Here is a 16,292-nt window from a genome sequence, read left to right as displayed (position 1 = left end):
CTGCAGTTCTTTGGCCCTCTGTCTCTGCAGTTCAGGTAGCTGAGGGAAAACAGGGTCCCTACCAGCAGCATGCTATACAGACAGATGTGTATGATTGCCAGGAAAAAGAGTCTGCTATGTAATGGAGATTTGTCTGATAAATTAGCCTATTTTTAGCTAGTCTTTAAGTTTTTAAGAAACCCCTGCAGCAGTCTGGAGGGGCATTCCTATGGTATAAACACAGTCCAGGCCGCAGTCTTAGGGAATTGCTGTTTGTGGAGTTCAGATGTTAATTTAGTCTTAGTAATAATAGACAGGCAACAATGTCTTGTCAAATACTTTGTTTCCAATATTTACAGGTGAAGATGGCTCTAATACGCCACTGCCTTTTCAGTTATTCACCTAGCTCAGCAGAGAGTCAAGCTCCGCCTACCTCTATGCTTTTAGGAGGGTCAGGTTGAGGTGGTAAATCTGCATTGCTCTGCCTTTGTCAATTTGCACAACCTCATAATCAACATCCACCACTACCATCACCTCAAAGGGCCTTGGGCATTTGAGTAATTTGAAGTTGGATGAAGGGACTGATGCAAGTGGATTTTCTCTGATAATTATCTGGTTCTAGTTGTTTATTAAACAACTACCATTCAGAGTTTGGAAATGGCTGCAATCACAGCTTTGTAAGATGATGACAGATGTAACCTCAGAGATGGTCTTTCCCTTTTCACGTAAATGGCCTCCTTGACTCTGCCCTCAAACCAGCGTTCCTCCCTGTCCAGGATGTTACATCCTCATCATTGAAAGAGTGTCCACTGGCCTGTAGGTGTAAATAGACTGCAGAGTCCTGGCCTGACGAGGTGGCTCTTCTGTGTTGTAGCCAGAGGTTGTTTGGTTTCTCCGATGTATAAATCCTGGCAATCCTCCTGCACTTAACAGCGTACACTATGTTACTCTGTTTGTGTCGGGGGACCCGATCCTTGGGGTGGACCAGTTTTTGGTGCAGCGTGTTTTGGTGTTTAAAAGCCACAGAGACCCGGTGTTTAGAGAAAATGCATCTCAGCTCTTCTGATACTAAAGATTCGATTATGTAAGCTGGGCGAATGTTGACCTCAGTTCTGTATGTAACTTTCTGTTGGATTTGATAATGAAATGGTTTGTTGCCTAAAATGACAATTTCCATGGTGTGTAGGGCCTCTTTGTGCAGGATCTTCCTCTGAAAACCCTGGCTGCATTACGATCAAGTCATACTCTGTTGAAGGTTTGTGGGTGTCTCTGAACACCCTGTTTGATAACCCTCACTGGGTGCTGCGAGGTCATGCCACAAAGAGAGCCAGTGCCCACGAACAAAGGCACTCGTCAACCTTCTGCTTTCCACCCAGAGAAAAGAATAAAGATTCATTAATCAGGATCAGCTTAATGCATTTCCTTTTTGGTGACACAAAACCTTTACTGAGTATTTACTTGATGCTTTTTTTAAAAACTCCAAGTACTCTTTGCTACAAGCCACAGTCACACATTCAGTCAAGTTTTATTTTGTCAACGTAAGATATCAAAAATCCTTTAAGGAGCCTTAAATTTCCACTTGTCAGCATGTTCATTGTTTGTCCTTTAGTTTTGCATTTCTGATACTTTTTCATTTTTATGCATCTCAACATAAAGACAAATATTCCCCACAGGAAAGACCATTTTTATCTGATTCATTCTTAATATTAGCAGCAGGTGACTTATATCCATCTAAAGCTGTTCTCAGTTGTGGTGGATCACTGTAATGGTTGGAGACAAAGCAGCAGACTTGCCTACTTTTACTCTTCCCTCACCTTTGCTTATAATCTGCTGTATGTATTTCCATAGAACTTCTAAGTGATCTTCTGAATAAAGAGCGTGATTGGTTACATAGCAAAACAGGCATCGTCTAACTGAAGTCAATCAAATGTAACATTGGATACGTGTTAAGACAGAGAAGACTGGCCAGGAATTATTTTGGGTTTACTTTATTGATAAAGGTGCTTTCGTTTTAGTGGCATCATAAAGTTTGTGGAAATATGTACGCTTTGTAAAAAGTAGGCACGTTTCATGCACTTGGGAAAACAAAGCTCTCATCACAGGTTTACTTGTACTGACCTTTTATCTGATCGCACTGGTCATCTCAACAGAAGCGACGTATTGTACAGCCCTGTGTTGGACAGTTGGCCACAGTAAGTCTGAATATGTACTGTAACTCTACTGCTGTACTCTCTTTGTGGCAAGACAGGCTCCTTCCTCTGCTCCACTGCAATCTACGGGCCTGAGTAACAGTTAATGGGGATGCTGATTCACAACAAATCCTGCACAGCAAACAGAAAGGCTCTCTGCTGGCATCTAAGAAGCAAAACAAAATTCAGCATATAATTTAGAGCATATCAGTGCATGGACCATCCCCTTTGCAGCTTCAGGCCTATAGTTTGCTTTACTGGGGCCTCTTTTTTAGATTTCCTTTCTTCAGCCTTATTTCCTTTTTTCTAATTTGACTTCCCATTTCCTTTCACCCTCATTTCTTTTTCCCTCTACATCCCTCCCCCTCTATCCGTCTTTCTCCTCTTCTACCCTGTTTCCTTTCTTTGGCCTCCTGGTGACCTTTGCCCTGTGACCTTTTTGCATCGCTGGCCACCTGTGCTTTGTGACTTCCCCCCCAGCAGATGTTGCCCATCACCGTGCGCAACATGCCCTCAATAAGCCCTCTAATATTAAAACGCCTCAAGGTACAATTGTGTATGTCCCCTGCTTGCCATCCAACTTCTCTTCCTTCCCACAGCTTCTCTCTGCTGCCATGTGTGTGTGTGTGTGTGTGTATATATGTATATGTGTATATATATGTATATATATGAAGGTGTGCATAAAGCTGGACAACAATGGTACAAAAATTGTGTTGTATAGCTTGTGTAGCATTGAATTAAGATAAGATGATGGTTAATTAAATGTCTCTGTATGATGGTCTCTAGAGTCACAAGTAAAATGGTGTTCTTGAAGGTTTTCATATTTTACACCAGCCTCAATCATGTGATTGGTTTTCAGAGCTTTTGGATACTTGGGGTTTTTTGACCTCATTGACAGGGAGGGCATTCACATCATTGAATAAGAAAGGCACTCTTTCTATTCACTGTCTTCTTGATCCACACTGGTAACTGTGGACAGCAGTCCAGAAAATGAAACCTCTGTGATTGTGTTATTGCTAAATGACTCTTTGGTCACTTTTGGAGCATCTATTGACCATATGCTTGCATATCCTGTCAGCTGAGGGTCACAGGTCAAGCATGTAGAAACTGGGTATTAATTGAAAAAAGTCATTGTTCTCCAGCATAATAACTGCTCGCCCTGTTCCTTAGCTTACCTTGCTCTCTCCAACACCACAGCACTTGCTCCCCACCCTTTATTGAATTGATTGCAGTGTAGTGTGAGGTTGTTTGGACATGGCTGGTGTGGCTCACTGTAGAATGACAGGTTTTAACTCAAACTCTCTTAGCAGGGCGAGCCTGGAATACAGGGGCCTGCAGGACCTCCGGGGCCACCCGGTCCACCGGGAACACCGGGATCGGATGGGGCCAATGGCCCACCGGTGAGTCTTAATCTGAGTTTACCTCTTTATATATCCTCTGGTGTCACGCACCATGGTGTCAAATTTAAATTTAACAGACTTTTCCATCTCAGACAAGATTTAAGAGACTCACTAGTATAAAGGTTCACTTTATATGAATGTATTTACTGTTATGCTCTCACTAGAGGGAGGGGCATAATGTCATTGTTCACAAGATTATGACATGGCTCGTATAGTCTTTGTAAAACAAAGTTTTATGTCACACAGGGTAAACCTGGAGAGCCAGGCAAACCTGGAAAAGACCCAAGGGTAAGCATTAGTGTTGTGACTCGTCATGTTTTTCTAGAGCCTTCACATTATTAATTCATGCAACATTAACATTCTTCTTCCTTCTTTATGCAGCTCTTGCCTGGACTAAAGGTGAAAAAACATTCTTTCTAATACAAAGTGCAAAATAAAAACAGCATCACTGTAGCCCGCCGTGATGAATTTAGAGTTGTAGGAGTCAAACAGGCCACATGACACCAAGTCAGAAAGTTTTCAGTGTGCCTGATGCAAACGCTCCACGTGATGCATTAATTGTTATGGATTGTTTGAAAGCAGGAATGTGAACTGTGAGCTCAGATGTGACGCAGAGATGTGAAATGCTTACTGCGGTAAATCAAAGCTGAATGTATAGATGCTTTATACATATACACTTATTGTTTTATGTCTTCAGGGTGAGCCAGGTGTGCCAGGACAAAAGGTGAGCTCCCTTCTGTGTTTTACATTTAAAAAGTATTATTTCAACTATGCTATATTCCAGTAGACACATTTTTCCTTATGAACGGAAAGAAATGACCACTTATTTACTAATGATGGACGTATGTATCATGTAGCTTTGAATACCTGCGTACGATCAAAGCAGAAAGATTAAGGAAGTAGTATTTTATTTATTTTTATTTTAGTATTTTATTTATTTTTATGTTCATAATGAACTCTTATATTTTTACTTTAAAAGGGAAATAAAGAAATAGGGCTCAGTTTTAATAGGTTTCGAGACACCACTTTGATCATCTGTTGGCTGTTACTGTGCTTTCAGTGTTTATTAGTGTTATTATTTTGGTGTTTGTATGTGTGTCTGTTTGTCTCCACAGGGGGATCGAGGTGATGTTGGCCCAGCAGGCCCAAAGGTATTTACCTTCTGCTTTATGTTTGACCCAAAGCATCAGGAGAAACTCTCCAACACACTCTAAGCTTTTAAGATCATCCTCTAAGGTTTGAGGACAGTTTGCAGGATACAGTAGCTTGCTCCAAGAGATCTAATCTCCTGATGACAAGTGCCTTTAAACCCTATCACTGGTGACAATATTACTATTTATTTATACTGTTTATTATTTACGGTTGCGGATGCTGTGTTTTTCCTTGCTAGTCTTTTCTCTCTCTCTTTCCTTCTGTTAACTCTCTTCCCATTTTCTCTTTCTTTCTCTTTCCTGTCCTCCGGTCCTGTCCGTTCTCAGTGTAATAACTCAAAATGAAAAAAATAAATAATAATAATAATAAAGGTCCAATAAAATATGTCAATCAAGTGGACCAGTAAAGCTGTACTGGTTTACATGGGAAAATAAATCCTTCAGACTGTCCTTGTCCTTCACACAATGATTCTGATTGCTCTAATGTGGACAGGACATACAAAAAACAACAAAAACAATATTATTATTAGTTTGTGTCTTTGTCCAAACTGTATAATCGAATAAACAGTTGTAGATTTTAATGTCTCTGCCATCTGGATATGAACAGTTATAGCAACGAATTCACAGTATAAATCTATAAGATGTGATTTTGCCCAAGAGCTCAAATGTTGGCACTTGTGAAAATAAGCTGCTGCTCTCCTTCTGTGCAGATTATTGTAAATGTTCCATCTTATCTGTTTTCTGCCATGAGCCCATCAGCTCACTGACATGAAACATTACTCACTGAAAGGACTACAAAATATCGTGTGCGCCATCTAGTGGAGAGTATAATTATTGTTAAATTTACAGCATTGTTATCTGCTTCACAGGGAGTTGGGGGAGACCAAGGAAATAAGGTAAGAGGAAGTAAAATAAGGCACCTTTTGTTTTTTCTGAACTACTCACTTTAGTAAAGTAAAGCTGAGTTCAAAGCTGAAGAGCCCGACACAGACTTCTCTTCATAGTTTCTGGCCTTAATTCCACGAGAGGATTTAATTCAGTTCCATAGTTTAAGCAGCTAACAAGAGGAGGCTGTAGCTCTACTTCTGTCAGCTCCCCGTCTCCCTGTGGTCTGTTTCCCCTTGGATGAAGTGGACTGTCTGCTTGCTTGAGCTAATGTTTCCATGCACTGTGTGGGGAGGTGAAAGAGTGAGGGCGTTCCCAGAGAGAGGCGAGAGAATGAAAAATAAAAGCCAAGCAGGGAGCTTGTGTGTGTGGCATTTTAAGGATTATTTATTCATGCCAAGATGGCAGATGTCACTGCTGGAGTCTGGGTGATAGGAACATGCTTTAAATGTATGAATCAGTAGAAACAGGCTTCAAATCCTTCTGCTGTCTGTCTCTGAACACAGGAAACTGGAACTTACCTGGATGCACTTATGTCTTAGATGCTTGTCATGTCTTAGAGGCTTTACCACAGAATAATTAAATATGAAGACATTTATTGTCTTGTTTTTCTACATGGTGGACTCTGCTTCCTCTGTCAGCACTGCAGCAGTCCCAGCAGACCTGGGCTCACAGTACATCTCTGTACTGGCCACATTAGGATGGCAGGGTATGTTTTCTCCATTAGGGGCCTCAGACAGATGGTGGCAGGAGGAAGGTTAAACTTGTATAGCATTTTGTATCCACAGGGAGCAGCAATCTGTGAAGGCTTTTACTCTTTAATAAAGAGAAAGTGATTTCACAGGCTGAACCTTCAGTGCCCAGAAATAGTTGCACAAGGAAGAATAATCTATGAACTTAGGGGAAATTGGTCCTATAATCTCAGAGAAAACTCCTGAAACTCCCAGCAGGAAGCTCAGGTCTAATGACACACAGGGAACAGACACATCCAACACCTCCATCAGTCATTGTTGCAAAATACTAACATAGGTGGTGTTTCTGAAAGCAGCTCTTATTAAAATTGTCTGTTCTGCTCCCATATTTTAAATACAATAGCAGTAAGATACTGGATTTCATGACCAGGAGAAGTGTGTGCCCACATTTCCTTCACTGCAAATGAGGAGGAACAATTAAATAGCCGGAGGAAATGATGAAGAATAAGATAAGAATAAGCAGGAGGGAGATAGACATTATTTCACACAAGTCATTCTGTTATCCAATCCAATGTCTGACTTTATGAAGACATTTTAGTTGCTTAGTTGAACTTTACACATTGTTGACGGTTCATCTGCTCATGATTCGCAGCAGGAAGGACTTGCAAAGGATAGAAACGGACTAGAGGTGGCTAGAACAATAGTAAAGTAAACTGTGCAAATCTAATTGAAAAGACATTTAAAAGTTGCTAGAATACGAGGTATTCAGTGTGACATGGTGACTGCACATATACTTTCATGTCCTGTTTATAAGATTGGGGGAAACCTGCAGTCAGCTGAGACTGAAGAAGTCACCTGGATGATGACAAAACGTTTCTCCCACAAAACGCTACGTCCAGATGAACAGAATCAACTTTTGGAGATGCACATATGCTGTTAGAATATCTTTCAGATGAAACTTTTCAGTGGCGTTTTTCTTGTTTCTGTGTCTCTGTGACACATTGAATAGGTGTTGAAGCAGATACTGTCACTCGTTGGTGCACACATGGAATTTGTAAGCGGTTATGGAAACTCTAGCAGTAGGTGCATCTCCTTGTGCTTCTTGACTGTCAGGACACTGGGCTGCAACACAAACACAATGAAAGCAATACTGCAGTGTCATCACTGGCTGATTACGGTCTCTTCAGTGTAAGAGTTGCCGATAGGTCTTAAAGGTATCCGTATGTGTAATTTGTTTTTGTAATGGAAACTTTGTCAGTGCACATATATCTACACACACTGTAGGTCACAGTAAAAAGAAGTGTTAAAATGCAAACTTTGTGAACATTGGACAAACCTTTGAGTTTACTAATGGGACACTTTGGGATCATCTCAAGTGAACTCTTGTGTTTTGAACCACCACATCCCAGGTTGTCCTGTAAAAGTCCAGCAGCCATTTCTAGAGGAACTCTGCTCATTGTACCTTCTCAGGCAGAGCGATCTTTGCTGGGCTTTTTTGACCAGTCTGGAGGTGCTGAAGGTCCATGTCATATCACTGTAAGAACAAGAAGCACTCGGAGAGCACAACCTCCATTACAGCAGCAATTAGTCAATGAAATTTTAAAAAGTTATTAGATCTTTAAAACAGCTAAACACAGGCATTGCATTTTCTGCAGAAGACTCATATCTGCACAGCTGAAGTGTTTCAGTCCAACTTTGACTCAAGATCAAGAGGGGCAGCGATCATGATTAGCAACAGTAAACAATTTACGGTTTATAATGTAAAGGCTGATTCAACTGGGTGATATGTGATTGTGGCTGGAAAACGATGCTTCTTTGCACCTAACTAAGACCTTGGAAGACAACCTCGATCAGTTCCATCCTCTGGTCAGACCACATCTGAACCCCCTTCACTTCACTTACCAGCCCCACTCAGAGTTGTGGAGCTGATCAACCTTATCTACATTTTCATGTTTTTTTTACATTTTCATCAATTTTCATCAGGCCGACCCTGCTGGTTAAAAAGCTGACCGTGGTTATCAGCCTGCTTCCTTGGGGGTTGTGGTCCAAGGTGACTTGGGCCTCTTTGTCATGGGGAGGGGAGGGGGTTCTTGGGCACTTTGGCCAATCTCGGGTCACGCTGACATGGTCAGCCTCCGGCAGGTTGGGCTGCCCCTTGCCTCTGATTCTCTGGGGCTCGTGTCTTTTGGCTGTGAGGGCTCAGTTGGGGGCCTTCATTCTTCTTCTGGGGTGCAAACAGTTCTTATAGATATGTGGCCTTGGGTCTTGAGTACTTTGGGGAGCTGTAGATGGCCCAGGTCTCCTACGTCTTTCTCTACCTCCTTCTGGCCCCTGGGGTGCGCCCTTGTCATGTCTCATCCTCATTACCAAGGATATGTCGTGATGAACACTCACAGACACTTTCTGAAAGTTTTGTTAACATGATAACTCGAGAACTAGGCAGCGTAGGATTTTTACATTCAAACTGTAGGTGCATCCACTAAAACTCTCAGATGAGTTTGAATCCCTGTGACACCTTTTCTGAACATCACCTAGAATCTACCACGAGGCGGCCACTATTGTTTTTTTCACTCTTTGTGGTTCATAGTGGTTTTGTTTATTTATGGTGGTTTTGTCATCTTTCTGTCATCATAGCTTGTTAGTAACTCACCCATTTCAGTGTGTCAGTGAATATATCCGTTCCAAGATGGCTGTCTTTCCGTGCTGCTGGATTTTGCTCCCTCTTTGACAGAATGTGTAGTCTTAATGACTGTTTTCATGAAACTGGCTAATTCTACCAATCATTTCTATCAACCTTCATATTGCCACTATTTGTTCAATTCATGAAACAGTAAATGTTTAACTGTTAGAAGCCACGGACAGAACGGTTAGACAACAATGTCCCCCAGGGCCACTTACCAGCTTACTATGTATTTATTTGCTCTGGAACTGCTGACAGTATTCTTCAGAGGACTGATTATTCTTGATTTTCATGGAGATAAAATTGGAGATAACAGTGTATGCCATTGGTTAAGACCTTTTCTATATGTATGACAGGGAGAGAAAGGAGAGCTGAACACTGGAGCCCCGGGAATTAAAGGAGAGCCTGGTTCACCAGGACTGCCGGGACTAAGAGGACCCAGAGTGAGTGAAATACAATGCCATGAAACAGCAATGAAATTATTACTTAAAAAATGCTTAAGTAACTCTAACTCTGTGAAGTTACTGCATAATATTAGAATATTTTTATTATAGGGTGACAAAGGATCCCAGGGAGAAAAAGGAGGATAAGAGCACTAGAAATAAATTTTGAAAGGGCCTTTATTCAGAAAAATATGAATCCTATAGCATATTTATGCCTAACCAAAGTCTTATGTCTTACATCAACTAATAGGGGGAAGCAGGTATTCAAGGCCCAGCTGGCCCAAGGGTAAGTTCTGGATGAAATAAAAGTTTTTATTAACATGTGTCCACTGAGTTGACAAATGGCACATCTGCACCTTCTAGGGTCTGCCAGGCCCGACTGGGGAGCCAGGAAGGGCTGAAATCCAGTATGAAAATGTATGTCGCTTCATATGAGTTTCACTTTCTCATCTACAAAGAAAGTAACACATTAAATAAAGCATTAGTAACATTTAATATTTCTTCACAGGATATCCGCAACATCCCCCTGATGGTGAGTATTTTCTAGATTGTATTGCACAAAATGCAAACATATCTCATGACTGAATCTCTCATCCTTATAGGGCCCTCCTGGATTACCTGGACCTCCAGGGACACCTGGAATCCCTGGAGCCAAGGTAGGAGAGTATTTTAGAATAACACAATGCCAGATGATGCTTGCACGCAGTATAACTAAACATGCATACTTTTGTCATCATTCACAATGAATATATGGTAATGTGCATATTTTACACTCCCCTATGGTTTCAGTTTTTTGTTCTGTGGTCTACACAGGCTGGGGTTTGGTGATAAATTATTTTTCTCTGCTTGTCCATCAGGTGGATAACTAAAAATCTTGTGTAGTAAATTTGACATTGGCAATGACAATTTATTAATGTGCTACATTATTGTGTTACTGTGTGAGAATGTTGCAAGACATTTTTATTAGTGACCATAAATGTCTTTTATTTGATCTATCTTCTAGCCTTGACACTCTGCCCTCTGTTCATGCATAGCACTCACAACTTATTACTGACTCTGTGGTGGAAGAATCTGTAGAATTGTTTGCTAATAATCTGGCTGAGACTGATGGTATAAAACTGGGTGCAGCTTCCTTCATTTCAGATTGTACCGGCCAAAGTGGCATCTCTCAAATCTCCTCCTCGGATCACTGAATCTATCCGCAGTTTTAGGTGACGTTGCTGTAGAGCTGAGCAGCTGTGGAAAGCCAGAAAACTTGAGGCACATAAGGGTTATTAAAAGGAAAAAATTCCTTTTAATAAAAAATAAAATGATAAAAAATGTGAGAGTAGGAAAAAGAGATCCTAAGGTTTTCTTTGATACACAGAATAGCATTGTTTGTCTCCAGTCTTTTCAGATAAGGATTGTAACAACTTTTTAACATTTTTCCAAGAATTGGATAAATTGGACCGTCTTAACACAATTAATGGCTGGATGGCAAACAATTTTCTGCAGCTTAATACAGACAACAGAGCATTAAGGCCCAAATCAGACAACGTTTGGTGTCTTTCTCATCCACTGTAAAAGCTGCTGCTCGGACACTTGGGTTCATCTTTGACTTTTGATGCCAAAATCAAGTCTGCAAGCCGTTGTTTCTTTCTTCACATAAGAAATATCACTAAACTCAGGACTTTTGTCTCTAGAGGTGAATTGGAGATGTTTGTTCATGCCTTCATCTCCTCCAGATTAGACTATTGTTATTAGGACATGTGACATGTAAATGGACTCCTTCTTATATAGCCCTTCCCTATTCTACCTGAGCACTGACAATGCCTCATTCACCCACTCATACAAGCAGTTTTTTCCTATTCTGTTTCTACATAACTGCTAACATTCGCACACATTCATACTCCAGTTGAGGTTAGTATCCTGCCCAAGGATATTTGACATGCAGACTGGAAATGAACCACCAAACTTCCAATCAGCAGATGACCTGCTCTACCTGCAGCCAACCCAATGCGACATTTTACATAATAGCATGAATGTCTAGTCTGGTATTGCTTAAAAATGTTGATTTGCAGATAGAGCTGCAAGAGTCTGCATTAAAACAAACAAACAGGCTGTGTTAAAAGAGGTTTCTCTTTCAGTCATAATGACATTGGTGTGGATGTGCAGTTATTGTAAACGAAGACAATTGTCTGGTTTGCCTAGTTGGTAATGCGACCTTGGTTTGTCCTTAGGGTGAAGTTGGTCTACCAGGTCCACCAGGACTGGATGGAGAGAAGGTAATATTATGTTGTCTCCATGTTATTACTCAGGTCTGATTTTATGAGGTTCCTAAAATCCAAGAGTGTGGGTGATAATTACACTTAACCATCACTGATTTGATATAACACACATTTAATTCATGCAGATTTCTGTTGTTTACATTTAATAAAGTGGAGCAACTTATGATCCTCTATTTTCAGGGACCTCGAGGGAAGCCTGGAGAACCTGGTCTCCTGGGCCCGGCAGGTCCTGAAGGTCCCAGAGGAGAGGGAGGTGTCATGGGCTTTCCAGGACCCAAAGGCACCAAGGGTGACATGGGTCCATCTGGATCACCTGTAAGTGACTACGTTAACCACACAACTGTCTTTGAAGTTCCACATTATCACTGTTCCACATCGTTGTCATCCAGAGGGTACATCTTGGTCTTTCTCGCTACACTCTTATCTAATTAAAGACTTGGAAGAGACCCCGAGAGTGTCAAAGACTGTAAGTTGGAGTTCTGTGCAAGAAATTAACTGATGCATTTGCTATATTTGGTGGATCAGGACATCTTATTTTAAAATTTCTTCTAACAAATTTATTGGGGGAAAAATACAGATTGTTTGGAATCTGTCAATGCTGGGACATATTTTTAATATTTGTGCATGTTTGAAGTAGATCTTTCAAAAAATATTTATTTGTTAAAAACTATTTACTGAACTTGGAGGATAGAAATAATGTCTCTATCCTATAGTGTTAGAATCAATCTGATATCAGAACAAATATTTGGATTGATCAGCCCACCTTTAGCAAACCATCTCAACCTCGCCCACCCCGAATGCACTTCTGTGCAGTTTTCTGTGAAATGCTGTTGCGTATTTTAAAATCTCAGTTTCCCTTTTCTTCCATCCTCATGTTTGCATTCACAACATGTTCTTCTTTGTTAGTATTGAGTGAAGTCTTGGCAGACGATAGAGGCGATACTGCCCCCATCGCTTCCTGAAGCTTATTGCAGTTACAAAAACACATTTACGTGATGTTAGTATATGACCTGTCAATGATAAAATTGTGCATCAACAAATTTTTATAGTCAATGACATTATGATTATGCCGATGAATTGTTGCAGCAGTAATTAGGTGCATTATATATTTATGAATTTAATATGCTTAGAAACCTTGTAGATCTTCACTACTTGGGTGAGATTTGCTGTATAAGACTCGGGTTATGCAACAGATGTCTGACAGTAAGACATACAAAATGTAAAACAAAGTAGGCACCAGGCCCCATGCACTGTTGGACGGACCAATCGGAGTCTGCGCTGCGGGACTGTTTTGATCACGCGGACTGGGAAATGTTTCACGTGGCCGCCAGAGACATTGATGAGTACACAGACTCAGTCTGTGGATTTATCAGGAAATGCGTGGAAGATGTCGTCCCATCCAGAACAGTTAAATCCTTCCCAAATCAAAAACCCTGGATTAACGGAGATGTTCGCGCGGCACTGGCGGCACGGAACACCGCCTTTGCCTCCGCGAACACATCGGACTACAAACACGCACATTACCAACTCCGGAAGACGATCAAAGCAGCCAAACGTGAGTACAGGGACAGGGTGGAGCAACAGTTTGACAACCCTCGGAGTATGTGGCAGGGACTAAACACGATCACAGACTTTAGAGGGAAAACCAGCACACCGCAGACCACGGCCTCTCTGTGTGAGGATCTAAACGTATTCTACGCTAGATTCGACACAGCGAACACCATGAGACCGGACAGTGTGCGCACCGCGGATGACGTCAGTGCGCACACTGTGTCTGAGGAGGATGTGCGGAGGTGCTTCAGGAAGGTGAACGCACGCAAAGCTACTGGTCCGGACGGGATTCCCGGCCGCGTCCTCAAGTCATGCGCGGCTCAGCTGGCTGGAGTGTTCACGCACATCTTCAACCTTTCCCTCTCTCTGTCTGTAGTCCCAGCCTGCTTCAAAATGGCCACCATCGTCCCTGTACCCAATCCTCCACCATCTCCTCATTAAACGACTGGCGACCTGTAGCCCTGACCCCCATCGTAAGCAAATGCTTCGAGAAGCTGGTCAGGGACTTCATCTGCTCTGCACTACCCGACTCACTGGACCCTCTACAGTTTGCATACCGCCACAACAGGTCCACTGATGATGCCATAGCCCTGACACTACACACTGCCCTGTCACACCTGGAGAAGAGAGACACGTATGTGAGAATGCTGTTTGTAGATTACAGCTCAGCATTCAATACCATCGTTCCCTCGAAGCTGGACAGGAAACTGCAGGATCTAGGACTGAGCAGCTCCCTCTGCAGCTGGATCCTTAGCTTCCTGTCTGACAGACGCCAAGTGGTCAGACTGGGCAACATCACCTCATCCCCCATCACACTGAACACTGGTGCTCCACAGGGGTGTGTACTGAGCCCTCTCCTGTACTCACTCTACACCTACGACTGCACAGCCACTAACAACTCCAACATCATTGTGAAGTTTGCGGACGACACTACAGTGGTGGGTCTTATCACCAACGGTGATGAGACGGCTTACAGGGAGGAGGTCAGCGCCCTGACCCACTGGTGTCAAGACAACCATCTCACCCTCAACGTCGCAAAGACAAAGGAGTTGATAGTGGACTTCCGGAGGTGCAGAGAAGTACACACCCCCATCACCATCAACGGCGCTGCTGTGGAGAGAGTGAGCAGCTTCCGGTTCCTTGGTGTACATCTGGCTGAGGATCTTACGTGGTCAGTACACACAAACAAAACAGTGAAGAAGGCGCAGCAGCGCCTCTTCTTTCTCAGGAGACTGAAAAGATTCGGCATGAGCCCCCGCATCCTCAGGACCTTCTATCACTGTGCCATTGAGAGCATCCTCACTGGATGCATCACCACCTGGTATGGCAACAGCACCGCCTACAACTGCAAAGCTCTCCAGCGAGTAGTGCGGTGCTCTGAACGGATAATTGGAGGTGAGCTTCCCTCCCTCCAAGACATCTACAGGAAGCGGTGCCTGAGGAAAGCGGGGAGGATCATCAAGGACTCCAGTCACCCCAGCCATAAACTGTTCAGACTGCTTCCATCAGGAAGGAGGTTCTGCAGCATCCGGTCCCGTACCAGCAGACTGAGAGACAGCTTTTTCCATCAGGCCATCAGACTGCTGAACACGTCATAGACACCTCAGCTTCACTACTGGAACTTTAACATTATGCACTCCACACTGTATATAAATGCCACTTGTTTTGCACATATTCAACTCTGTATATTTTATATATTTTATTATTATTATTATTATTATTATCTTTTTTTTTTTTTTTTTTTTTTTTTTACTATTTAATTTGTAAAAATATGTATACACACACACACACACACACACACACACACACACACACACACACACACACACACACACACACACACACACACGTAGGAAAATATTTAGTATACACATCCAGAAATGCATACACTATTATATATTGTACATATATTTATTAGTTTCAGGGTGGCCATTCTTGTATTTTGCTCGTTTGTGTTGTTGTGTTTGCACATCTCTGTTGCTTGTGGGGCTCGCACACAAGAATTTCACTCGCATGTGCTGTGCCAGTGTGCCTGCACATGTGATGTGACAATAAAAGTGATTTGATTTGATTTGATAACTATGTGACCTTATAGTACTGTGTACGATGCTATGCAGTGTTGCCTCTCAAGCTGCAAGAGATGGCTGGTTAGATGGCTGTGAGGTAGTGAAATGCTGTGCTCCAAGTGCTGTATCAAATCGCACAAGTGTAGTATGAAATCACAGATGTCCTGTAATAGTTTTGTAAAATATGGAAATATATCACGAACCCTTTGTCCCTGTGTCTTTCCCACATATTGTTACAGGGTCCAAAAGGTGAACCTGGAGATGGAGGAAGGTTAGAATCGGTAAGGATTATTTATAAACTGAGTTTTATAATTTTCTGCTTGTCAGTGCCTTATAAGCACTACTTTTAAAACTGTGTATACCCTGCCTTTAGATCTATGGTCCTCCAGGACCCCCAGGACCAGCTGGCCCAGCAGTAAGTCAGATATGCCGCGTAACTCTTATCTTTAAAAACAAAAGTAATGCATAACTGTAAAGGTGTTTCATGTGACACACTAACCATGTTTTTAAATGATAAATAGGATGCTTACCTCCTGTCCTTATTGTCTTTATACCCAGTTTGAGCACTAAAAGCATGTTTTTCGTTCACCCAATCACACACACATTCACACAGTGCTTATCTATGTCTAAGCCATTTATTTAGCATTTACATGCACATTCACATGGATACACTGTGGACAAATTGGGGTTCAGTATTTTACCCAAGAATACTGTGAAAGATAACTCAAAGAGCCGGGGATTGAGTAGCAAACTTCCTCTACAACCTCAGTATGATCTAATGAGCCTTCTAATACGGTCAAATACATAAACAAGCAATACCATCAAAACCACCTGCTAAATATTGATGATTGGTGTAAAGTTTGGGACGAAGTTGGAGCCACAGACTGGAGCATTACTGCAGGGCCTCAAACAGTGCCCTGTGGTTTGAAATCTAAACTCCCCAAATTCCACCAACATGTTAAGTGTCCTACCAGGGGGGACAGGAAGCT

At 42.1% G+C, this 16,292-nt stretch overlaps 1 protein-coding gene across 1 annotated transcript in view; it reads left to right on the top strand.

The window, feature by feature from the left end:
- col13a1 (collagen, type XIII, alpha 1) overlaps nt 1-16,292 on the top strand; it is a 67,246-nt gene that overhangs the window by 18,764 nt on the left and 32,190 nt on the right. Inside the window, exons 11-27 of the mRNA XM_085427277.1 lie at nt 1,166-1,234; nt 2,652-2,714; nt 3,476-3,568; nt 3,815-3,856; nt 3,950-3,967; nt 4,266-4,292; nt 4,684-4,719; nt 5,589-5,615; nt 9,333-9,419; nt 9,670-9,705; nt 9,783-9,836; nt 9,928-9,951; nt 10,022-10,075; nt 11,639-11,683; nt 11,867-12,001; nt 15,543-15,584; nt 15,677-15,718. Coding sequence (XP_085283403.1) covers nt 1,166-1,234; nt 2,652-2,714; nt 3,476-3,568; nt 3,815-3,856; nt 3,950-3,967; nt 4,266-4,292; nt 4,684-4,719; nt 5,589-5,615; nt 9,333-9,419; nt 9,670-9,705; nt 9,783-9,836; nt 9,928-9,951; nt 10,022-10,075; nt 11,639-11,683; nt 11,867-12,001; nt 15,543-15,584; nt 15,677-15,718 — 894 coding nt within the window. The remainder of the gene's footprint in view (nt 1-1,165; nt 1,235-2,651; nt 2,715-3,475; nt 3,569-3,814; nt 3,857-3,949; nt 3,968-4,265; nt 4,293-4,683; nt 4,720-5,588; nt 5,616-9,332; nt 9,420-9,669; nt 9,706-9,782; nt 9,837-9,927; nt 9,952-10,021; nt 10,076-11,638; nt 11,684-11,866; nt 12,002-15,542; nt 15,585-15,676; nt 15,719-16,292) is intronic.

The sequence above is a fragment of the Rhamphochromis longiceps genome, linkage group LG13 (assembly GCF_057381845.1).
Source record: "Rhamphochromis longiceps isolate RC_006_pf linkage group LG13, R_longiceps_female_GT1.1, whole genome shotgun sequence".
Taxonomy (NCBI): domain Eukaryota; kingdom Metazoa; phylum Chordata; class Actinopteri; order Cichliformes; family Cichlidae; genus Rhamphochromis; species Rhamphochromis longiceps.
Note: the sequence above shows the minus strand (reverse complement) of the source record. Positions and strands in the feature narration are given on the sequence as shown.